Genomic DNA, 26,520 nt, shown 5'->3' on the forward strand with positions numbered 1-26,520 from the left:
CACGATTCAATCGTTACAGCCTTTATTAACTTTTCCGAGAAGCTTTTTATAACTGAATGGCCGTGTTATAATTAAATATTAATCGACATCTATTACTTAAGACTAGGTGTGGCCTGCGATTTTGCTCACTGGTATGTTTAAATACTAATTTAATTTAAAGAAGTTATTATAAAATATAAAGTGAATTAATAAAAGGCATTTATAATGAAACTACAGTCAAAAATTCAAATTTCGAACCCCTATCTAAAAATAATAGCTATTAGACTAAAATTTTTACTTTTACACACGTATAATTGTTTGTTATACGGTTCCCTGGGGCAATGTTCAATTTTTAACAAGTGTGTTTTAATAATTTCAAATTTGGAACCTGTTTAAATAGATGACGTTGCAAATAATACACTAGTTGAAAATAAGCAACGTAAACATGCTACGAATGTACAGTGCAAAATTGAGTCGTCCTAACGTAAAACGAAACAAAGTCGTGACAAAATTAGAGTGCAATTTCACATTTAGGAAGCATCACGGACATTGTTCTTATTTTTAACCCTTTTTCTTCCCCCGGGTACTGAAAGCTTATTGAGAGACTTCCAATTCAATCTACTTTGCATTGTCCCTCGAATGAAACACCTACTGTCAACTCCATGCACTTAAGGTTTTATACGAGGCAGCTTTATTACGAATCTACGTCTACGCTATATGTACATATCTAACATCGCATACAGTTATCAGGGCAGGATATATATTATATTTTAGTAGCTTCATCTTGCCTAGTACCTTTTTTCGAACATTTTCAACAAGAATTTATATCAAATATATAAATTGTTAAACACCTTTTAACGTTAATATTAGACAAAATGAGAATTAAGTTTTTTTTAATTTGCTTTTATTACCTGTGGTTAAAATCTTGTACCTACCTTATAGGGTACGGAGTACTCTCATTTCTCCGGCTTCTCTATAACATTTACTAACGCCACAGGGCCGCATACGATATTGGCTTAAACACTATTTGAAAGAGGGGAATTCTGTGTACACCTAGTGGCTTTACATATCCATTATGTAAAGTACATTATATGTATACTGAAATTTTTATATACTATTTATATTATAATTATTTATATAGAGCAGTGTTGGCCTTGTGGCTTCAGCGTGCGACTCTCATCCCTGAGCTCGTAGGTTCGATCCCCGGCTGTGCACCAATAGATTTTCTTTCTGTGATTTAAACATTACCTTGAACGGTGAAGAAAAACATCGTGAGGAAACCGGATTGCCTTAGACCCTTAGACGTCGACGGCTTGCGTCAGGCACAGAAGACTGATCACTCACTTGCCTATCCGATCAACAAATGATCATGAAACAAATACAGAAATCTGAGGCCCAGACCTAAAGAGGTTGTAGTGCCATTGATTTATTTATTATTTAATTATTACTATTTTATTTAAAGCGCTCGTTACATTCGCTTCGCCTATCTACAAAGGCTAGCTTTAACTTTAGTTCGGAGTTTCAATTGTATTTTATTTATGAAATATTGTGTCACCATTTGAATCAAACTAAAAGCCAAGAATATTTTGTTTCTATTACATTACTAAAAACACGAGTACTGTTAGTTTTAATATATTTTATAAATTATCCGTTATACTGATTCATGTTGGTTAAAATTATATGCATGTATAGATTACCCAAGAGAGAGGTTTAATACATATATCGGCGAAGCTTGAAGACAATAAGAGAAGACAGATATATATAAAAGCTTTGAGTTACTTTCCGTTCCTTTTAGTGAAATTCCTTTGAATCGAATAATTTGCGGACTTATGTTTATCGTCGGATTTTTATTCGTAAAGTGTTTTAATGACTGAACATTATAAAGAGATATTGTGATCATTTTCCTCTTTCGCGCGATCATGTCAGTGCCCTTGTTTAATATAAATACACAAGATTTTATCTAATAAGAGAATTGTAGAGTTTTTATTACACTTATTGATCACCGCCAGTGAGATTTGCACATGTTTTGCACTGCTTTGGTTATAATGAACCTTGTTAGTGTTCACAATATTAATATTGTGAACAACATAATATCATTAATAGATAAGACGTCTGTTTGAGGTGGTGGTTAACAGAAACTATATTTTATGTTTCCATCAGACTACTTGTACGGTTCTTGCGTCATCAACTAAGAAAGCCAGAGAGTTTATGTAGAGCCTTGGATAGTATATTACTATAAACACTCTTTTTATAAACTACTTATATAATCATAATAAAAAATAAATCAATGAGGCGTTAGGTTCTATTCTTAACAGCAATCGCTTACGATTAGGACGGCGATTTGATCCACAGACGCAGAAAAGGGATTGTCCTATGGTTTGCACAACCTTTCATATATCTAGTTTTTTTTGTCACATATAAGTCTCCAAAAATCATTAATATAAGTTATAGCTAGCTATATTAATTTTCGTTTTATGTTAAACATTAACATTCAAAATTTGTGTTATATTAAGTATACAACATGGATTTATTTGACATTATTCGATTTATTTTTTATCTTCATAAACGGCTAGAACTCATGACGCTTGACAAGTCAATATAGAACAAAATTGTCCAGGTGAAGCATTCTGCTAAACGAGCTAAGTCTGGATATCCATAGTTGCTCCCCTCACACTTCATAATCGATTTTCGTTATATTTTGTATTTTTAATTATTTTGTTTAATATTTGTATCATCTCTTCGTGTATGTCACGTTTGCCTACAAATGCTTGTCACATTAAAAATTGTATAATGTGTATCAGTGTGCCCATCGTTGGCAAGATTTATCAATTTAAAAAAACACTTGCAATTATTGCTATTATTTTGGAGCATAATACGCCACATACCATAATTACGCTTGTTGAATATTTAAAAATGTAACACTTTTAAAGTTCAAAATAGTTTACATTAAAGTCACTAGAAACTTCTGTGAAAGCACGAGCTTTTTAAACATCATTTACAAAACGTAATATAGGCACTCTCGCCTATGTAACTTTAATCGACTTCTTCGAAGTTTCTGTCGGACTTCTACATCGAGCCGTAGTAGACGAAAAAGGACAACTCTGAGAGGTATTTTATGAATTTTTGTTTGCCTCTTTTATGTAGGCGAAGTTACAGCACCGCGGGCATCTGGAATTATAGCGTATAATATAAAATTCGCTAATGATATTTCTTTATTTTAAAAGCCATTTCATTTCAGGGGCTTTACGTTCGTTGCTTCTGTTGAGAATTGAGTTGAAGAAACTTTCCTCTTTTTTATATTAAGTTTTATATTTTGAGATACGTTTTAACAATAGAGTCCTTATGTGTAATGTCGTATAGGGTAATAATAATATGCACTCAGAATAAATAAATACTATAATATATTTAAATAAAACGAAATAGGCAATACATTACACAAATTTAAAATTATTTCTAAAATCATGAACTTTTCCTTATAATAAATATATTCCTTAGTTATTAGCAATATTATGAGTAAATTTAGGGCAGTGTTGGCCTAGTGGGTTCAGTGTGCGACTCTCATCACTGAGGTCATAGGTTCGATCCCCGGCAGTGCACCAATGGACTTTCTATGTGCGCATTTAACATTCGTTCGAACGGTGAAGGAAAACATCGTGAGGAAATCGGCTTGCCTTAGACCCAAAAAGTCGACGGCGTGCATCAGGCACAGGTTTGGTTGATCACCTACTAGCTAGATTAAGAAATGATGATGATAGAATGAATGAACAGATATGTAGGGGTATTTATATATATACTATATAGTTGTATCCATCCATGCCATCCGGGTAGTCACCCGGAGGCAAACATACCCCGGCATCCCCCACATCTACAGATATATACATCTGTGGCCCAGGCCTAAAAAGATTGAAGCGCCATTGATTTATTTATTTTATAAGTAAATTTCGACACATTTTAAGACATTCATATATAAAAATCGTATTAATATTTCACCGTAACAAGTCTATTGTTTCCGCAGTTACGCGTTATAACGTCGACATTAAAACCTATCCAATATATTTTTATTAGCTAACACATTGAGCGAACCCATCTGTAATAGACATAATTCCGGCCTAATAGTGCTTCCTCCATTGTTGTTGGGACATTTATTTGTCACCAGGCCGTGGCGTGACTCGTTACCCAATATGAAACTTATCTTGTCAATGCACAATAAACATTCTTTAAACAATAGCGTAAACCAAACAATCGACTAATAATGTCTCTTAGCAAACTGGAGGACAAAATGGATATTTCTAAACCAGTTGCCATTGGCTTAATGTGTGGCGTTTCCCGACGTGTGTGTAATTCCAAATTGCTTGTTTGTTTTCGTTTGAACATCGGCATTTATTTGTACGTGGATTAAATTTGTACCTTTAATTAAACACGGACGATTTAAATTCTATCTTTTTTATTAGCGAGATTCGATCGTCTTAAAATTGGAAACGTTAATTGGGAATTGTATCATGCTGCAGAAACTTAATTAAAAGGATAAACGATGAGCCTTAGCTATCTTATATCTTAACACTTAAGAGATAATGGGATGGGGAAAAAGCAGTTGGTTCGCCGGTTGCCCGGCACGTTTTATTCCAGACTATTTTGAATATGGTATAGGGTATGGCTGAAGCATCTTCAGTGCCTATCTGAGGTCGTATTGGAAATCACTCTGGTTTTGAACGGTGTACTGTATCTCTGTTTGCTGCGATACTTGAGAAGTTATGCATTACCAAAAAACCGTCTCGATGTTAAACGAGTTGTGTTATTTTCGTGAAAGACGCCACAATTATATATTTAAGAAATGGCTCCTAAAACGTTAGAATCACCAATTTTATAAGTTTCGTATCCGTGCGAACGTCACCGCAGTAACCATAACGTTTTAGTACTCGTTTACCCGTCGTTGGAACACTTCGTATTTTTAATAAAATCGCAATATAGTTTTCCGCGCTAGGAATAAAGAGAAAAGCACGGAGTCTTGGAATTTTCAATTTTAAAAAATTAAATCGCTTCAGACAATTGTCAACAATGATGCGCTCAGCGAATGTTAGATGCTTTATTAGAAATAGCAAGTAAATTACTTCATCTCTTGAAGATGTCGAGATTAAAACTTGTTTATTTATAAAATACAGATTGAAGAATATTTAAATGATCATTTTCAAGCGAGCTTTATAGAATATAAATCAATTAATGTTACTAAGAATTGTATGATAAAATATTAGTCTTAAAAGGCTTTAAAATTAGCATATCTCAATTAGTTTTAGTATATTATTAATTTTAGTTAATCCGTTAAACAATCCAAAATTTACCTAAGTATTTCAGCTATGTATACACGCTTAACAAATATGAGAGCCGAGTAAAACATTTGTTTATATTAAAACACGTTAATTAATGTTATGATTTCCAGCGCATATAATATTAAAGATGTAAGCTGCAAGGGACGTAAAATGGAGCATAAACTGCTACGTATAACAATAAAAATAAATTAAATAAAAGCTCGCAATGAAACTTCACCCATTACTCTGGCAGCGAAACACAATTTCATGAGTGTGTCGGATTTAATTATAGCAAATACTAAAATCTCATTAACTTTTGAGAACTAAACTGTTACTCTGAAGTACTAGGGTTTACGCTAATACTTATCCTATTAGTTATTTTAATTTTAAACCAGCCCCGCATATACCGAGCGAGTTAGCTCAATTGTAGAGGGTGGATCAAGATACAGCTTTTTAAAGCTGCATCTTAAATTCAGTTTTATCCGAGATCTGAGTGACTTTTAAGCTTGCAGTTTTAACATTGATTTTCTTATATGGAAACCTAATCTAAAATATGTAATGAAGATAATTTCTACATGAATTTTATTACTAATAACCAGATTATACTGAGATACTGTATATTATAGTTTGTAATTAATATATATAAAACTAAATAATTTTAATTTTACAAATTCATTGATTTAAATGTATATACAGTCTAAAATATTGTTCATACGTACACTGACATGAACATTATTTTACCGGTTTAGAAATAGTTTCCCGATGTATAGTAAACATACTATATATGTACATCAATGGTGGGATTTTTCTTCTTCTTTGTCAGATTTTTGTGTTTCGCGATTGTTTGTTTTTTTTTATTGGCAAGTAGTTAATCAGCCTTATACATTTGACACATGTCGTCGATTTTTTAATCTGGAACATGCCGATTTCCTCACGATGTTTTCCTCCACCGTACGCACAAGTGTTAAACGCGCACAATATATTAACTTATTATGGCAATATATTAACTTACAAAAAAATTAACAGTAGCTAAAGTGGCCTAGCCTAATTATAAGGAATATATTAATAAACGTTACAGATCATATAATAGAGCCATCATAAACAAGTCAAATTTCATTTATTTATTTACTTTGTTACCATAATATACATAATTATACAAAGAAAAAACAAAAAGTAAGTAGGTTACATAAGTTATTAGGCAACGAGCGGCCTTATCGCTAACAAGCGATTTCTTCCAGGCAACCCTAATATGGGAGAATAAAAAAAAGAAACACCTACAGAGGGTAAAATACAAGAAGTGCATAATCGATTAACAAAAAAAACTCGAATAACATGCAAGTATAACTAAAAATAAATCCAAAGAAAAAATATAAATAAAAATATGTGTAAACAGGTATGTAAAAGCTCTGTCAAAGGTTAATTGACTTACAATTAATATATATAAGTAGTAGCTAATTACGAGGCAGAAGAAAAATTATCAAAAAGAAGATTTTTGAATAAATTTAGAGACTGAGCTCGTCTGATATCAACTGGTAAGGAATTCCAAAGTAGGATACTTTGCACAAGGAAGGAGGAGTGATAGAAATCAGTTTTATGAATAGGAGTTTCAAGAATTAGATTATCTAAGGAACGCAAAATAAAATTTTGTTTTAAGTAACTAGGAGTTTTAGGATTAAAAAGAACCTTATAGAGAAGTTTTAAAATGTGCATCTTACGCCGCAATTGAATGGATAGCCAACTAAGCTTTCTTCGGAACTCCGAAATATGATCAAATTTACGAAATTCCAAATATGAATCTGATGCAAACATTCATGTCATTTATTTATACGTATAATATAATTATTTTCTCTATAATAGCTCTGTATAGTTTAATATTGACTATAATACAATTAGATGTATAGTACCCGCGACCCGAGAGCTGGTGCTTTACTCGTTTAACGAATAAGTATGGCAATATAACGAGGAAATGCTGCCAGCATTAAAGATAAAACCGCCACAGGGACCAAACTTTTTAAATTTAATTCAATTTTCTATTTATCAATCTTTAATTATTATTATAAATGTTGTAAATACTGCATATTTGTGTGTTGCAAAATCATTATGATGACATTAGATGCATTAAATTGCAAGTGAACCATTTGCAGTTGCAGGAAGGCGAGTCTAGCTCCGAAATTACCGCAATAATTGCAATTTCCCGCTGAAAATACTCGTCTTCATTCGCTAATTCTGATTTAGTGTTTCTTATCGTACTGTAAACCTCTCGGATTCCACACACGTTCCATAAAAGCCTTTTCATAAAGGTGCGCTGTAATTTGTTTTAATTTATGATAGTATACAGTAAAAAACTTTATACTCGTCTAGGTTACGACAGATATATGTTCTATATGTGTATGTGTAACTAAATTACAATTATATGGTGCATAAATAAAACAATGTTTTTAATTAGTTTTAGTGTTACAGCTAATCAAACACAAGTCGTATACGACATGAAATATCCGTGAATGTGTGAGTATCCGAATGGCTGTGTATGTATTTGAGAGTGTAACTGAGAGTTGTTATAGTTGTGTGCTGTCTGTGTTAGTTTTTGGAACCTCAGAGTCATGTCAAAATACGTACGCCTTTGTACATTCGAAATCCAATACGGCTTGCGTATTTTTTATGTATTTTGTGAGTTTGTATCTGTTTAGTGTAGATAGTATAATTAAAAAGGTTTCTTCTACAAACAATTAAATTTCATGATTTGCATGTATGGGTTTAAGTTTCAGATTTAAAGTGAAGATTTAACATGCTAAATTGCTAGAAAACATAGTCATATCTACAGTATATTTATTACTATCAACTAGTGGTTGTCTGAAAAAGTTGTCTTTTCATTTAAATTAACAATCGTATTATATCTCTGTATACAACGAAGTGTTAATGAAATAAAACAAAGCCACACGAAGCAGACAGTAGACCTATAAAAGCGGAAATAGTTTTTAAAACTTATTTTTTATACAATTGATTAAACTACAGAGTTTTCTTAAGCTGCTTTGAAGAAAACGTACAAAAGCATTACAATAATATTTCCCGCTACCATATTTTACAAGATCACAAGTAAACTTGAGCCACGAAAGCTTTGAACTTTACTTGAAGTTAAATATAACGACGTTGTTCCACTATTCTCAGAAATATACTAGTTTTCAGAAAATTACCTCAAAAATTGTCTACTAACACACGCATCCAATATACAAGTTGAAGTGGGTTCTATGAATAGTCCATAGAAATTTAACGCCTGTTAGCTTCCATGCTCAATAACCTTTATATACATATAGAAACCATTTACGGGTTTGTTATCATCCTTCACGAAAAGAGCGTAACAATTATTAAAAGGCCGGCAACGCACTCGCTATCACTTTGGCATTGAGTGTCCATGGGCGGTATCACTTAACATCAGATGAGTCTCCTGCCTGGTTACACCGTTGTATAAAAAATAAAATAAAAAGGCCGACCAAGCACTCGCGATCTCTCTGGCGTTAAGTGTCTATGGACGGGCTGTATCACTTAACATCAGATGAGCCTCATACCCGTATAGGGTACTATATATTTTTTATTAACATAAATATATATATTAATATATGTATTAAATATATTAAAAAATGTATACTGTTAAGAATATATATAGGCTATATGCCGTTGTCTGAGTTTAGCCGTGTCCTCCTAAGCGTTACCGGGCGTCCGCGTGTATATCTAATATCTACGAGTATACTGATATTATAAAGAGGAAACATTCGTGTTTTTGTTTGTATGTTTGTAATGTTTTCACACAAGTCACCCTAGTCGGAGCTTCAAAACATGAAACTTTTTTGCTGCCACAAAACAAAACTACGTCAAATGTTGTGTATGAGGAAGGTCTACAAATAAATCTCTTCTCTAATATTATAGAAGAAAGTTTTGAATTTTGAATTTTTATTTTTAACAATTTATCAATCTAAATTCCTGGACTGATTAAAAAATCTTTTATTACCTTGAATCAATAATTTTTCAATACCTGTAAAGTGTTTTTAAATTGACTAATGTCGACCATTCTACGTAAGTTATTTTACGAATTTAAAAAGATATTATTTTATTTTATTTATTAACACTTCATTACACTACAGAAAATAAAAAAATAGAACATAATTAAATGAAAAGGAGCGCAACTGGCGGCCTTATCGCTTTCGAGCGATCTCTTCCAGGCAACCACTGTGAGTAAAGAAAAAAAATGTATTAAATTACCTAAGATAATAAGGCAAGTAGTGCAAAATACATGTTATACACACTTATTAAGACAAAAACGAAACAGGAACAAAAAAAACTAAACTAAAAAAATGATACATCAAAAATAGAAAGTAAAATGTATACATTCTTTAGTATTATTAGATATATATTCTTTGTAAAGTAAAATATGTATTTTGATTAAATTATCAATGTAAGTGTAAATAATCTGAAAGAAAGTAATTAAAAAACTAAGTAAAATAAAAGTTTTATGATAACAAAAATATATCTATAAGTCCACCTACTACCACGACATCGGGATCTAAGCGAGTGAAACTACTGGGCTTTTCTAGAATTTTAATTATTGTTGAAATAAACTTCATAAAGTTGGTATTAAAGTTACTTAAGCTTCTCTCATTAATGTGTTAAATCTACGCGAGAATAGTATTAAGATTTAAGTAATATATTCGCATCACTTATTCATTTTTAACACGCTTAGCCAACTTTGCGGAAGGCTGTATATAAAGAAATTTGTAGCAGATTAATTTTGATAAGCTTAAAAACTTTTAGTTAAATTTAAGCTTATTTAAAATGTAATGCCTTATGTACTACATTTAAATAAAATTGTTAACCAGAAAGAAAAGCGAATTTATTACATTATTTACATAAGTAGACGTTTCGAGTATTCAGAGGCTTTAGAATAAGCTTCAGCAACGGGACTTTTGACGCTAATTTTGACTCCCGTACGTCAAAATGTATGATTATTGGATTTAGTTCTATGACTTCTGTATGAATAATAAAATTGAAAAAGAATATATTTAGAGCGAACTATAGAATTTGGTCAAGTATTCTAAAATTCCGTAGTGTTGGCCTAGTGGCTACAACGTGCGACTCTAAACCCTGAGGTTGTAGGTTCGATACCCGGCTTTGCACTTATGAACTTTCTATCTATTTGCGCATTTAATATTCGCGTGAACAATGAAGGAACAGGCTTATTTTCGATCCAAAAAGTCGACGGCGTGTATCAGGCACAGAAGGCTGATCACCTACTTGCCTGTTAGATTGACAAATGATCATAAAGAAGATGCTGAAATCTCAGGCCCAGACCTAAAAAGGTTGTAGCGCCTCTGATTTTTTATAATTCTTATATTATAATTTAGGCTTTGAAGTGTAATTTTCAAAAACTAGCTATCATTATAAACATTTAGAAAATACTTCAATTTTACGTATTACGACACAATTGTGGTATCGCTTGTTACGGAAATTTAAAAATACAGTCTGCATAAAAATAAATAATACGAAATATTACTAATTAATACTGTGAGAACTTTTCTATTGAACATGGACTGAATCTGAAAACTAGGTGAAACTGAGAAGTAGTTTGTAAAAGAGCTGCATTGAACTAAACAGTCGGTATTACCCCTATAAATGTCCTTACTTTGAGCTCTCAATTTACTAAGTTATAATTTTATTTGCCGAATAAAATTACTTAGTAAGGAATATATCAATTATATCCTCGTGTAATGTTATATGAAAACGTTAATCAGAACCACAAATAAATTTTGAAGAGTATTTTTGATTGAATCAAATATTTTCATTAATAACTTGGACGAAACATAGTGGCCTTGAAAGTACCTTTTTAACATTACTTACCGCTTAGCTTCCCGGTCGTCATAGAGTATATTATTAAACCGCATTCAAGCAAAATGTATATTCATTAATTAAACCTTCAGTCTTACGAAGACACATGAATGATAACAATTTATATAGATCGCTTACAGATTAGGTATTATTAATATTGTCAACAGTAATTGTGACGCGATCCCTATGATTAAACAGTAAAATCCATGTCAAATCTAAATTGTACACAATATTCGGCTATACGTTTGATAAGCTCAGATACATTCACAACGTGACAGGAATGTAATAATGTGTAATGTGTATGTCACCTAACGTTACATTTAATATCAGATGAGAAAATGTCTGCCACGAATAAACAGAATAATATTAGAAAACATATTTTGATACATTAATGTAAAGCAATCAATTGGTAATTCATAAGAGAGCGTTATAATAATGAAAGTCTTTAGGAAGAAAATAATCTTTTTTTAAATCACTATCGTTACAATCCTGACATTTCTGTATCTGTTTCATGATCATTTTCCTAATAGGAAAGTGACACACACGCCATCGATGATTACGATAGCGTCCTTCACCATACGAGCGAGTTCAAATGCGCACATAGAAAGAAAAATCGTCTAGTGCACAGCCGTGGTTAAAACAAGAGTACGTACATTCAAGCCGTTTGCCCAACACTGCTATAATATGAAATTTGTTTTTATTAAAAATATTTTAACGTATAAATAACTAGATTCTAGATCCAACAATATTACTACCAACACATATATATGTACAGAAAGACATTGTTATATACATTACGCAGGCACTTTATTTGATTTTATACATCGAAGCTCTCTCTTGTTAATTTTTTTTTAGTGTAGTAAACGGGTAGTTGGTGTTAAGTGACACCAAGGATACTAAAACTGCCAGAACGCTTGCAAGTTGCAACCTTTTAAGAATTGGTACTCTCTGTTCTTGAAGTACTCTAAGTAATTGGTTCGGAAATACTTCAGTAAACTAAAACTGCCAAACTTCCAAAAGTTGAAGACATCACATTGCTGTTGTTCAACAGAACAGGAACGAGAACGGGATAAACGTTCAGGACGGTTACCTGGTATTAAGTGAACCACGCCCGTGGACACAATATACACATAGAATTGATACGCTCTTTTACCAAGGACCCTAAGTTTAATTGGTACCGAAATACTTCAGTAGCTGGGTTCACATAGTGGTGGTTCGCGGCACCGCAATGCGATGCGCCAAAATGCCTTAAGGCTGAGGGCCTTAAGGCATTGCTGTGTCAGTGTCTCAGGTTGGACTGCGATACGCAATGGAGAGCTGGAGGCCGGCCGTAATAACAATTAGTTATGTAAAACATTAAATGAATGTAATTTGTCATTTTTTTTCTGAAATGGATTCCTTGGCTTGCGATAAAATATATCGTGTAAATTTCATAATCATGTTCGAAGTTATTTTAATCGTGTATCGATCTTTCAAAATAGATACATAAACTACTCAACTCCACTATATATTTGTTCTATTCGCCACACTTCAAGAGACGATGACAAAAAATGGAAAGAAACCATGTGCTTTTTTGGAGTGCAACCGTATAGCATCCTAAAAAACGCTCACATGGAACGAAGGACGTGTGGTGAAACGGGAGGAATGACAATACCCATATTAACCAAACAAACTATAACTCAATGTACATTTTAGGAGATTATTAAAATACATTTAACGTAACAATTTCCGCTGCGAACGGCAAGTAATAATGGGTCGCGTTTAATTTGCTAATTTAAAATAATTAGCATTAAATTTAATTGAATTAACAACCGTGATATCGAAACGTAATTTCATTTGAATTATATAAAGCTTCATTCGATTATTTCGTTTCCTTTACATTTTCATCAATTTATAATAATGATTAAATCACTTAAAATAAATCGCAACAGTGCTCAGGCAAAATTATTACATTCGGGTTTCTTTATTTTGTGCATCCGGCATCATAAAGATGCTGGAGCCCACGAAGAAAGGCTCATCGTCAACACGTGAACGTCAAGGCTATTGAACTCTTTGATACTGACATTCGAATTATTGAAGTAGTGCGAGTTCATGTTGGTCCAAAGTGCTAAACAGTGGAAAGTGAAAACACAGAACACGAGAACAGTGTGTTTCCCTTAATAGAGACTAAGTAATGTTACTGGACTAATCTTATGTTGAATATCCTTTTTAGTAAACTAGGTTAGACTTAATCTACTACTTAGTCTTAAGTGAGGGTAGATCATAATGTCAAATGATGACTTTGTGCAGAGACAAAGAAAATATAGCATCATATATATACCTGCTACCAAGCCAATATCGATAAATAGCGAAAGTTCAAAATTATTTCAGAATTTCCAGATAACATCTTAATATTGATATTTTTTTGGAGATGACGGTAGTTTAAAAAAATACTCAAAGTTCGTGAATCCTTATCACGATTATTATGAGCGCTATCTTAGAGATTTTTCGTCATTCGTGGCTACACACTGAAACGCACTCTAATGGATTTGGCATGTAAATTGCATTTGTTACTTCGCGTAGCAGGAAAATGAGGTCTGTTAGCGATTCTTAGGAAAATAAATTTACAATTTCGGAGGTAGCAGTACCAAATCTGCATACCTGGTTCATTAGCCGCTTTTGAACATTAATTATTAATGACGCGTGCATGTAATACATGCATTTTAGTTTTTTCGACAGTTTTATTGTATGACAAATGTTGTCACGTGTCACTCTCTTAACTGTCATATTATTAATTCTAAACTAACGTGCCAGTCCATAAGCAATAAAGCACAACCAAAACAAGAAAAAAAATTTATAGTCTAGCGACAGCTGAATAAATAGATAGGATCTTACGATTTAAAAGTAGAACGCAATATTAAAATTAACTAGCTCCCCGGTATATCCGAGTTATATGGTTTACTCGTTAATGGGAGTATCCAATCCAGCAAAGTTCAATTAAATCCAGTGATAAATGCTTAAAAAATTCAACCAAATACACAAAAATGTTTCTTTCATTATTTCGAATAATATGGTGGATGAAGTCTTCACTTAGTACCTCAGACATACTAAAACCATTTATTTGCAATCGAACCTTAGAACTTGTACGTATTTTACACGGAGACGATCGTGAAGTGAAGCAGTTGAAATTAGTTTCTTAATTATTTAGGGCAAAGAACGACATGTACGTCTAGTACATAAAGATACTTTAGTGACTAATAATAAGCGCTTTATTTATTTTTATATGCAAACAAAACAATTAAAAGATAAGAACGTACCTTACCTAAAGCACGGCAACGCACTTGCAGACCTCCTGGAGTTAAACACACGTTTGACTCCTGAACCATAAAAAACAGAATCGAGGTATACGCTTCTGAATTCCTTATCATAATTTATTCGCGACTGACAGTTTTTATATTTGTGTAGAGAAATTTCCGGAATTGCGTACACAAGTCACGTACTTTTGGGCAACTTAATACGCCCAACGTATACCTTTAGATAAGATTTTGGAGACTGATTGTCCCATTTTTGCTTAATTTTACCCTCTTTATAAGCGATGAACAACTAAGTTGATGTAAGGCAAGTTTTAAAATGTATTTAAAACTTATTTGTTTAAATTTGTCAACGTATTGAAATTTCTCGACTCTATGTAAAACTCGTATAATTCGGTATATATTTTTTAAATTGTTAAACCATTGAAACTGATATAATTTATTTGCATACAATAAAATTCATCATTTGCGCCAATTAAATTCTGAAAATTTTAAGTAAGAATTTACATTTCACTAGAACAAAACGAATGGCATCAAAACAGCAAAATCCCGCGCATTCGGAAATGCGTAAAAATGTTAATATTTAATATGCCCCATAGATGGCGCGCTTCGTATTTGTGTTCCGATAATTCGCAACAAAAAATTAAAACCATCTCTTAGTTAACTATTAGAGATAAATATTTATTCTGGTTTAATTAATTTAAGTGTTTAAATAAATAATTTTTTGACAACTTCAACGAAGCATAATGCTTTAATTTTAGCTGTCATGAATGCAAATAATTTGTTATTTAAAATAAGCACGAATAAATAATCCTTTTAATCTGCTACTTTTAAGTAAAAAAATTACTAAATGATTAAGTATTAATAAATCAAATAATATCTGAACACATAATTAAAAAGATACATAAAATTACCAAATCATATTTTAATTACTTAATTCGTCCTTAGTTTTAGTTATCTGTAAGCGCACGACTACATATTTTTTAAATTATTATGAATTAAAGTACATGAAAGTATGTGAATATTAATAACAAACAAGGTGCTGCGATTTTAATATATTTAATATAACGTAACACAATTTTAAGTAAGATTCTTATGTATAAATCAATAACTGCCTATCATGTCATCGAGTCATAATACTATAGGCAGTTAGTTTACAATTTCACACACAGATGGCGCCACACGCAATACCCTTATTTCTCAAACGCGGTATCGAAGTATGGGCTTCATCGTATAAGGTATCAGGGTTTCTCAACTTTCTTTATCGCTCTGCGATTTAGAAGGCACAGAAAAAGGCTGATCACCTTACTTGTAAATATTTTTGCATGAGATTATTGCACGATAGTGCAAATCTCTTAATAATTATGTAGTCAAAGTGAAATACACAAAAGTGATTTCGAGGTTTCTCTCAGGGAGTTTGAAAACTTTTTAATAATGCATTACTATATATATGTGTAACATAAGTCTTATAAAAAAAAACATTTACGAAACCTGGAAATTATTAAAAAAATAAGCGCTCTTCAAGTCTGTAGACAAACTACTTAACTGCATAAATTTGAGTAAGTTCTTAAGGCATTATTCCTGGCTCATAATAATTAAGTTGAAACTAATCCAAATCAAAATAAAGGAAAGTAATTCAAGATAAACAGCTTGGGCTATACCATACCCACTTTTATTGCACTGGTTTTAAGGTCTAGAATAAATTTTACGTCTAAATATTTCAATTTCGGCATCGAGACAAGAGTTTCGGCCAATATACAGTTTCGCAGAGTATATCGGATACACGAATTCAAATAGTAATTTCTATAACTATTATATATATATATATATATATATATATATATGTGTGTGTGTGTGTATCGCTTACTGATGTATTAGTAGTAGTAGTAAGCTCCACTCTAACTGTCTAACAATGAAGATACTTTCATTTTTAATTCGTTCGTATTGAATATATAATGATTATTCATTACACATTTTTATGGTACCGGGGGCAAACGGCAGGCCTCACCTGCCCGCCATGTACACACTGTCAGAAAGCTCGGAAGTGCGTTGCCGGCTTTTAGGTATTGGTTTATGAAGGAATATAAGTCGAATTCGTTCGAAATTATGTGTATTTTGTACTTGGCAATGGTGTGAGCCAGAAAGTGCCTTAAAAACGTCCGGAACTACGGACGATGGAGGTGATGATGATGATGAAATTCTGCTGTAGGTCATAATCCAAATTAAATGCGATGGAAGATCTGATTTGATATTGTGACTGTTTTCTTTTTTAAATCAATAAATTTGTTTACCTATCCATATACGTATGTTGTTGTTGTTTGTTGTTGATAATCAGTATGACTTTGCTGTAGAATGGAAGTCTGATTATCCATATCACAATTTCTTACCTAGTTTGGATGGCAGAAATAAAGTACTTATTATTTGGACTTGGCCCTAACACAACACAATGTCATCAAAATCGGCCCAGTCGTCTAGGTGTTAATTTAAAAAAAACACACATTCACTTGCACGGAACGCAAAAAAAAAACTATAGTTATAAGAACGTGATTTAATTCTATTAAGTGTATTCTTACCTCCTTTGGTTAATTGTTTTTTAAATTTACTGGCATTCGAGAAGTGTACTCTAACAAAAAAAGAAAATATTTATAGACCATGGCTCGATACCAGGACTTTAAGAATTTCTTTATTAATCCTCTTCTGATTCTAACAGTGGAAAGAGTTAAAGGAGGCCGTTGCCACCAGGCACATCGAACTCCGAGGTATACTGAAGTGAAAATACATTAAAGATCACAGATCACAGAGTTTCGGAATATAAAGGCTATATTATTATAGCATTCAATTTAATTCCATTTTGACTGTAATGGCATATAAAATGACTATAAAAACAAATTGAACTGAAAGAATTAAATGTATTAGAAATATTTTACGATGGTCTGTCCACAATAAAAATGGACTAAATCAAAAGGTAATTTAATTTTTATTAGCCTATAATAACATAGTATTAAATAAAGTCCCACGATGTCGATCCCATGTCCCATGGGGCAGTCATGATAGTCACATAAAGTTCATGCCGTTGTACGTGATTTAAGAATTGAAATTTTTGCCTTATTTATTTCGTGTAATTCTGTGTTTATAGTCTGGTTTTTAGTCGTTGCATTGCCGGCCTTTGAGCACTCACTTGTACACTCTTACTTTTAACAGTTGTTGGTCGTATCTCTCAGGGAAGACTACCACCGGAAGTCGAATCCACAGCTCGCTAGTTCGCAAAAGACAGTGTCTCGTGATGCGGATTGTGAAAGACTTCCAGCTATCAAGGTGATGCTGATGAAATTTTGAATTGATACGCCTCGTACGGAGTTGAAACGGGACAGGAGGGTTCCACCCAAAAAAAAAATCGCACAAGTCTATTAGTGCACAGCCGGGGTTTTATTTTTAAACAGGGGGCAAACGGACGCTAGTGAGGTTCGAACTACCTCAGGGATATTATTTGAAAGATGCAGGAATGCAAACTGGATTGCGAGTGTGGCCTGTTTTACAACTGGCTAACTAAATGCAATATGTCCAGCAGACTCAAAGAACACATGGCGGACATAAAACATAGACGACACACAAAATCAGCAGTCTGTGAACACACACTAGATAGGCCATATAAGCTTTGACTAACCGAAAGTATTTGCGAAAGAAAAAAGATTCTTCCCAAGATTGGTACGCGAATCCATTGAAATAAAAAAACACGCCAATTTCAATAGAGAAGACGGCCTAAAATTATCAAACACCTGGGATCCAATAATATCCAAATTAAAACCCGAAGACAAACAATCCGCGAAAATAGAGGACACCCTGAGTCATTTCTGCAAAAACCCGTCATCTTTTAGTCGATACCAACTTCGGGGCAATAAATACAGATAATACAACTTTCTCTACAGCTGTGATAATTTTTGACATTCCTTACCTTTTGTCTTCATTCACCGTGACCACGTACGCTGTAAAGCACGCGAAACGTTGGGAGAAATTTAAAATTATGGAAAATAATTATAAGCATAGCTTCAATCCGGTAAGAAAGTGTTTTCTTTAAATGTGTGAAAATTATGTTAACAAAAGACTAGAAAGAATACTATACCTCAGGGATAATATACGGTCGCACCAACACTACTTTTTTATCCTCTTTATAAATTTTCATCATACTTATTAAGGTATGAATTTAAGTTATCATTTCCGTTGAATTTATAGTTAATTATTTGGGGCTGGCCAAACGCACTAGCTTTAAACTCCTTTAATTACGACATCACATACAAAATCAACCATTCACTCGACTCTAACGTAAATCATAGATACATGTCATAGTAATTACAAGCCTTTGAATGAGCTTTTCGAAATCAGTACCTGCGTTTTGCAAATATTCATTTGCTGAATAAATGCTAGCCTCGTCATATAGTAGATAAATGATTATTTATAGACCTCACTCGCTACGGGTCTTTTGAATATTTTCTAGTGTATAAAGGTAAAAGTCTTATCTTTAATATCTTTGGCGAAATGTAAATGTTACTTACTAAAATAGCTTTGATTTTTATTTTGTACTGAAAAATATATTTCTGTGTAAAGTCGTAAAAAGCTTTAATTAATATCTCATCTTTTTTTCAAGGAAATTGTATTTGTAATTTAATGCGACGTAGAATACTATTTATAAAAGACACTCATACCTACTTTTATACAAATACAGCTGTATTTAAGAAGAAAGGCTCCTCCAACCGACTCCATTTCTCTCTAACTTCCCCACCAACTGTAAGCTTGTCGGCCCACCGTGGAAGAGGGCGACCTTGCTGTTGGCCTGAAGGTTGAGCCTGGCTCGGCTTGGTCTTAGAGAGAGTTAGAAACATAAATAATATGTCTTCATATACAGCTACCTTGCCAATCCCATAATAGGCATATATTAGAATAACAATTAACTACTTGAAATGTATCAATATCAGTTATTGCAAAATAACATCCATCCAAGCCTAAGATGTATATAAACACAATATAATATATATAACAAAGCCAAAGAAAATGGGTGATTTGAAAGCAATTAATTTGGTTGGACCCATTCGTCCTGAAGATTTTCTTAAAGAAAATTCCAATACAAAACCACTCAGCATCCGATAATTTTTCTTTCATCATTTCATAACCGGCCTTCACTCGTTCATTTTTTAAAATACGTTGTTCGACAAATTCACTTAATGCCGCGCTAAATGAACCGTTTTCGCATAATAAAAGATTTTGTACTCAAAAGCGATTTCAGAATGGACGTTATTCGCGTGAAATGGTAAAATTTTGCACTCCGCGCTCGTCTCTTCACTTGTTATATTGTATTATTTTTTTCACGCTCCGCTAGTTTCATACGGAGGAAAGCAATAACGGGAATAAAGTAAGAAATAATACGTTAATATGCCGAGGAATTCAATAAAGGAAAATCTATATGGAATATTTCTAAACTGTTGATTTACGAGATAGTTGTGTACACTGATGTTTCGTTGAAAATTTAATTGGTTCAAAACTCTCGAAAGAACAATGGATTGTTAACGAATGATTCACTTAAAGATAAGGCGGAGTTATAAGATTACATTTTTTATATAACAGAATGTATGCATAAATGACTCCATACATTACAGACAGGTCGTGGTTCCGGTGTTAAATGTTATTATTGACCATATTTTTTCAGCATACAATATTAAATTATTAATATAACATTGTTATCTACACTGCTTAGTCATTGGCAATGACCATGGCGTTAGGTCCTGCGGTAATTAATAATTACAGTCAAAACCGTATTGGACATCGTTTAGAACAACATACCGGTTAGATTGAAAAATAGGTCCCGGCTTCTATTGTATTAGGTAGGTACATAATAACAACGTTATCAGCTGTTACGAGTATCGGTTTTTACGGCAAGATTTGAGTAGTCCCTTCGATGTCGTTATAATAGAAAAAATATATGTGTGTTTGACCAATTTGTGTTTGTGCCCTTCAAACAAGTTAATGGCGGAAATAGTTTGTTTTACTGTTTTTATTTAATTCCTATTATTATAATAAATATACATGTCCACTGTAAAGTAAAATGGGTATCTTATTTTACCGAAACCAATATATAAATTTCTCTTGCAGTCGTAGAGATCCACAAAGGCGAAAGTCTTGAGCTGGCTCACGTGCAGCGCACTGACATGGGTGCATATTACTGCATTGCCAGCAACGGGGTACCGCCCACCGTCAGCCGCCGGTATCACGTGCAAGTACATTGTAAGTCATCCACCTGTCATTTCTATAACGATTTTTAAATTTAGAACGTTCAACTTATATAACTTTTAAAAGAATGTTAGTGGTAATATAAAACGTTCTAAATTTGAAAGTGTTAAATTAAATTCTAATTCCGTATTATATTGTTTTACTATTTTATATCAGTTATACCACAAGTCAAAGCTGCGCTACAATTAGTCGGGGCACCGCTTCGCAGTGACGTAGAACTGCAGTGTTATATTGAAGCCTCTCCGAAAGCTATGAACTCCTGGTACCGGGAAGACGGTAAATTACTTACATTAATTAATTTTGTTAATTTGTTTGCCTTTTCTTTCTTTTTATTAGTGTAGTATTAATTATTAATTAATTATTAGTATATAAATAAACTAAAAGTACAGAAAACGTCTAAAACAACTAAGGGGTTAAACCTTAAATACAAAAAAAACATTACAACAAACAGAGAAAAGAACCTTATCTTAATTGTAATTTTATTCTATTTCTTATTCCACAATTATTTCAACAACAAAAAACACATCGTATCGTTCTCTCCCCCCTCAAATAGGTTCCAAGCCATCAAAAAGACTAACCCAACTTTGCTTTGCTTAGTAAAGCAAGCTAAAGTTGATAGATCCACTTAAATCTTAAACGAAACAAAAACCTAAACATACACAGTATATCACCAAAAATACCTTACGCTTGATGTATTACCAAGCAATCAAGTCCTGTCCCAAACTTAAATAACTCGGTAATGGCCGGCCTTGATTACAGTTGCACATGGTAAAAGACATTTCCGTCTACCACGCGTAAGGTCAATTAACATTAGGTTATCTAGGAGTTGGAATACCGCCAGACAATTGAGAGACAAATTACCGGAGACTAATGCCTGTTCTATCGAGAACTTTGACATCTCTATCGCATTAACGCAGCATTCGTGAATCGAACTTCATATAAGACAGATTATATCTAATCTTTGGAATATTACTCGATAGACTAGAAATTTCTATTTTTATCGCATTCTTCTTTTGAATTTTAAATATTTCTTTTCTATTCTGTGCGATTTAATAACGGTACACTACTAAAGTATAATAAGTCTGGACTTATTGAATTTATTGCTCGGATTTTTCATAGAAAACTGTGGTCAAACAAAAAAGGTTTTACGGAAGGTGGTCTGGATTAATTTTATGAAAGAACTGCCACTTGTAATTGACATAGAGGTTGCGGATTCAATTCTAAGCAAAGGGAGCATTTTCTTGCTTATAAATAATTACTAATATTATTAAAAACTACGTTTACATTTCATAACGTTTGAATTTCTTATATTTGCTAAGTTCCTGGTAACAATGCGACGTTCTAAACTGTACTTATTTATTTCTTAATATGATACTTATAAACACAATATACTTATACTCTATGGTCTTGCCCTCTTTGTGGGTAATTCTTCTAAATAAAAAGACACATAGGCGTATACCCACACGTCCTCGCTTCAGTTATCTGTGAAAACAATAACGGTTTCGGCTTTGTATAAACTAATCACTAAATGCCTTAATTATCTGTGTAGTAAATATGTTTGTTGCTCATAGTAAAGGATAAACTTGAAAAAATCATTTCGAGTTAAGTCGAAAAACTTAGTGCCAATACACCAATGGAAGTGGTATTAGCTAGAACATCTAATTTTGGTATATCGAAACAAAAAACGGTGTTATAACTCTTAAAGTCACATGAACAAAATTTTGGCACAAACTGTAAACAAAGAGAATTTATACATAATGCGTTTCAGCGTTGGTGAGCGATAAACTGCTAGAGAATCCAAAGTTCCGTATAGTGGAGCGCTCGGTGAACGAGTATTCTTTATGGATGAACCTGACTATAAAATCGCTGGCTTTCGGCGATTTTGGCACTTACGTGTGCGCCTCAGTCAACGCGCTCGGAAAGATGGAGAGTCAAGTTAGCTTACACAGTGAGTTATTCTTCGTTTGTGTTTGAAAATCGAACGTTTTTTTATTTCATAGAGCAGTTTATTAAATATGATAGGTATTGCGTTATAGTTTATCTGTATTGCCGTTTAGGAATATTAAATTGGCCTTACGTAATAATAAAGCATTCTAGTATATTAGTATGCAATTTTTCTAAACAAATAAACGTGCAATAATGTCCTTGTAACGTCTACTGACGGTTGGCCTGATTTTTATGAAATTAGTTGATATTTGTTAGGTTGTAAACTTTTTTTTTTTCATTTTTACACTTGAATTACCAATATTTGTAATAGCAATTTTAATACTGTAATAACCTTTACAGTTAAATGTTTGCCTAGTCTATTAAGTCCTTAAATACTTATTTCAATAATTTTTCGCAGAAATCGACGTGAATCTTAACGGTCCAGGGGATGTACCCATGGTATCTGGGGCGGCGTGGCAGCGCGCAAGAAATTTACCAGCCCGAGCACGCGCGTCCCCATCACATTATATCACACAACACCTCGCCCAAATACACGCTATATTACTGACGACTTTAAGATATCTGTATAATGACTTTACTTAGATTTCAACTGCGTAATTCAAAAATCGAACAGAATACTTCGAATTGGGTGAATCAAGTTCTCAATCTGAAAATGGAATCAATCCATAGTTTTACAGAATATCCCTCAAAATCTAAATCTAGCACAGATTAATTAGTTAATTAGACTTTAGAGTCATCACTCTTTTCATTACTGCGTAAACAGAATTGGGCAGATAGAGGCGAACGATTACTTTAGTGTAATTTAGTTTTTAAGAGGTTCTTATTAGAGTCTCAAGATTATCTCGTTTTGAGAGACGTAATGTCAAATATGTCAAACTTCATACAGAGATGACGATTGACAGCTTCTGACAGATTTAAGTTTGAATAGCCTTAGAATACAAAACCATTCCATATATAAAACGTAAAAAATAAGAGTTTAATATTTGTTGACTACTAAATTAATTTATCTCGTGTGTATAATAATGTGATATACGTTAGTATTAAATGATATCATTTAATCTCGTAATGTTAAATAGATATTTATTTTATAGATGTTACATACTATCCTATTTTTTAACTTACACGATCTGGATACAAGTCCTTTCGCCGAAATTTTTTTTAAGTTGCCAGACATAATTTGTAAATAGTATCCTACGGTTGTCATATATACTATGTCGCAATTCTATAAGACATTTGGTCTATATCGTAAAAGTAACTGAATTTAGATGAAACTGTTAATTATGTGTGAATGTTTGTGAATTGTGAATATATCGGAAAATTTCTTATAACCCATAAATTAACCCATTAACCCATAAACAAAAAAAAAATTGTGTTATTATTTTTGAATTAATTATATTAAAAAGCTCTTAACTTTTAGTGAGAACACTTTGAGGGGAAGCTTAAAACTGGAAAAATACTCAATAATACAAATTCCCAAAACTTTCTCCCGAGTCTGGATTAGCTTCTGCAAAGTGTAATTAGTTCGCGAACGTTGAACTTCTTAAAACAGACTAGCCATTTTTCAAAATTCGACACGCACGCATCAGCTTAAAAGCCGTATTAAGACCGCGTGCGAACATGGCATGCAAAAAAAAACAATTAATAGAAACCCATAGACAAGAAATATATGTTCTGTGATTTTGTCAAGTGTCATGAAATTTTTGACATTTGTATGTCAAATTCTATACATGTGTATGTGTTAAGTAAAAATCCGTTATTACTAATTTGACTTTAGGTTTCGTTCGTAAGAATGACTTGACGTCAATTATATATTTTACCTGATGTTAAGCACGTGAATATCAAATTGCCAGAAGGCACGCAAGTGCGTTGCCGGCCAAGTCGAATTGGTTCCGAAATACTTCAGTTGGCAACTGGTTCTGCATAGTGGTGTTTTAACTGCCTTACAGAAAGGTCAGTTGTGTAACCACGGACGTCGAAGTGATAGGGGAAATATATATTAGACAGGAAGTCTAACGCCTCAAATGTAGGTTCAAACTATTATAAAACAACTTTAAAATGTAAATGTCTAATAATATCTGTTGTGTTCAATTTGTCAGATTTAAAAAGCGATAGTTAATAAATGTAACAAAATGTAAACTATTTTAAATTAAATCTAAGCGTATGTATCACTATATTAAATATAAGAACTATGTAAGGGATATAAATTCTGACTTAACTTTAATATTCATATGTATATTACGTTGACTTTGACAATAAAATATGTGTAACTAAATAAATGTCTGATAAAACCATTTCTAGTTTAATTTAAAATATATGTTATAAACAAATATTCGCTTACTTAAATATGCTTTAAGAACCCGTTTCGAGTGCTTTTCCTAAAATCCTTAAGTCTCTTACGACTTGAAACTGAATTTTTTAGATGATATAATTTCTTACGGTTCTTCCGGCTACTTATAGAAACTCTTAAGAGTTTAGTTTTTAGTTTAAAATAACGCTTCCATCTGTCCGAAGCGTATGACATCAAACGATATAACTAATGTGGCTTTAATAATGGTAAGTTTACAAGTACACTCTTAGCTGTCAGAGAGAAAGATGTGTGCGGTATCGCAAACAAAACACATAGGAGTTGGAGATCATCGTGGCTTGATTCTTATCTTAGAACTATTATGAAAAAATATTTAATTCAAAGTCTTAACTAGTTTTTAGAATCCTTTGACAGGGCATAGTCTTCCTGCAACCCCTTCCAGAGCTTAGGCTTGGGCTTGACGGGTCCACGTGCCGCAGACCAGCTGTACCAGCGGCGACAACGCCGATGCGGAATGAGAGCTGAGCCACACAAATATTCCCTTAATAATTCAATGACTGAATGATTGATGAATGATGATGATGATGAATGAATGAATGATTAACTTTAATTGGTCATGTACGAATAAACATAATCATAATATGACTTTTTTATTCACTTATGAACGTCAAAAAAACGTTATAGATAGATAGACAAATAGATTTTCATCGAGTCAAGAGTAGTACGGAAAAGAAAGGCAGTAAATATACTGCGCCTGATCCAGTAATACTCCGGACTATTTATAGCATCAAAGTACTTATCCATTTATTTTTACTGAATAACTAATTTATTTCTAAATTAATTGATTTACAAGTATTTAACGAACGAACGCCTACACGTGAAATACCAAAATAAGTTTACTAAGCAAATAGGTTTTAATTAGTCATAATCAAAATAAAAGGTATTGTCTATTATATGTATAGACAAAATACTTATTGTGTAACAGTAAGGATGCTAAACTTGTCTTAGAACTCTATATCTATTTAAAAAGGTGACTAGCCGTCGTAGCCAAGATTTGTGGTCTAAAAATGCCGTTTTCCTCACGATGTTTTCCATTGTAGGGGAATCTATTTATTATGCACAAATAAAAGAACAAACCACGTCTGGGTTGATCATACGACCTCGTGGTTGATAATTAAACACTTATCCAAAACTAATAAAGTGATCAAGTCTTTGACTTACAAATTTTATACCCGGCCTATCGTATTCAACACCCAACAAAGTATAACTATGTCATACTGTAAATCACGCCGAATGTCTAACATATTGTCAAATAGCCTAAAATATAATCAATGAGACAGGCACAGATGTATGACCGCTAATTTGAAATGAAACTAATATATTGTCGCTAGTAACTGTAACTACATTTGATAAAAAAATAGCTATTATTATTATATACTCTGCTTTAAGTAAAATTTGTTTTGTTATAATTACAATTCTTCACAGTGAGTACAATTCATCGTATTAAGTTCGCTATGATATTTATGATACCTGCCTGTCTTTT

General features: G+C 32.7%; 1 protein-coding gene across 1 annotated transcript in view; it reads left to right on the forward strand.

The window, feature by feature from the left end:
• Window positions 1–24,135, forward strand: part of LOC123714073 (lachesin-like) — a 78,913-nt gene extending 54,778 nt beyond the window's left edge. Inside the window, exons 6-9 of the mRNA XM_045668167.1 lie at window positions 20,588–20,719; window positions 20,882–21,001; window positions 22,494–22,673; window positions 23,070–24,135. Of these exons, the coding sequence (XP_045524123.1) occupies window positions 20,588–20,719; window positions 20,882–21,001; window positions 22,494–22,673; window positions 23,070–23,254 (617 nt within the window). The 3' untranslated portion in view covers window positions 23,255–24,135. The remainder of the gene's footprint in view (window positions 1–20,587; window positions 20,720–20,881; window positions 21,002–22,493; window positions 22,674–23,069) is intronic.
• Window positions 24,136–26,520: the final 2,385 nt, after the last annotated feature.

Source organism: Pieris brassicae, chromosome 9 (genome assembly GCF_905147105.1).
Source record: "Pieris brassicae chromosome 9, ilPieBrab1.1, whole genome shotgun sequence".
NCBI classification, from domain to species: domain Eukaryota; kingdom Metazoa; phylum Arthropoda; class Insecta; order Lepidoptera; family Pieridae; genus Pieris; species Pieris brassicae.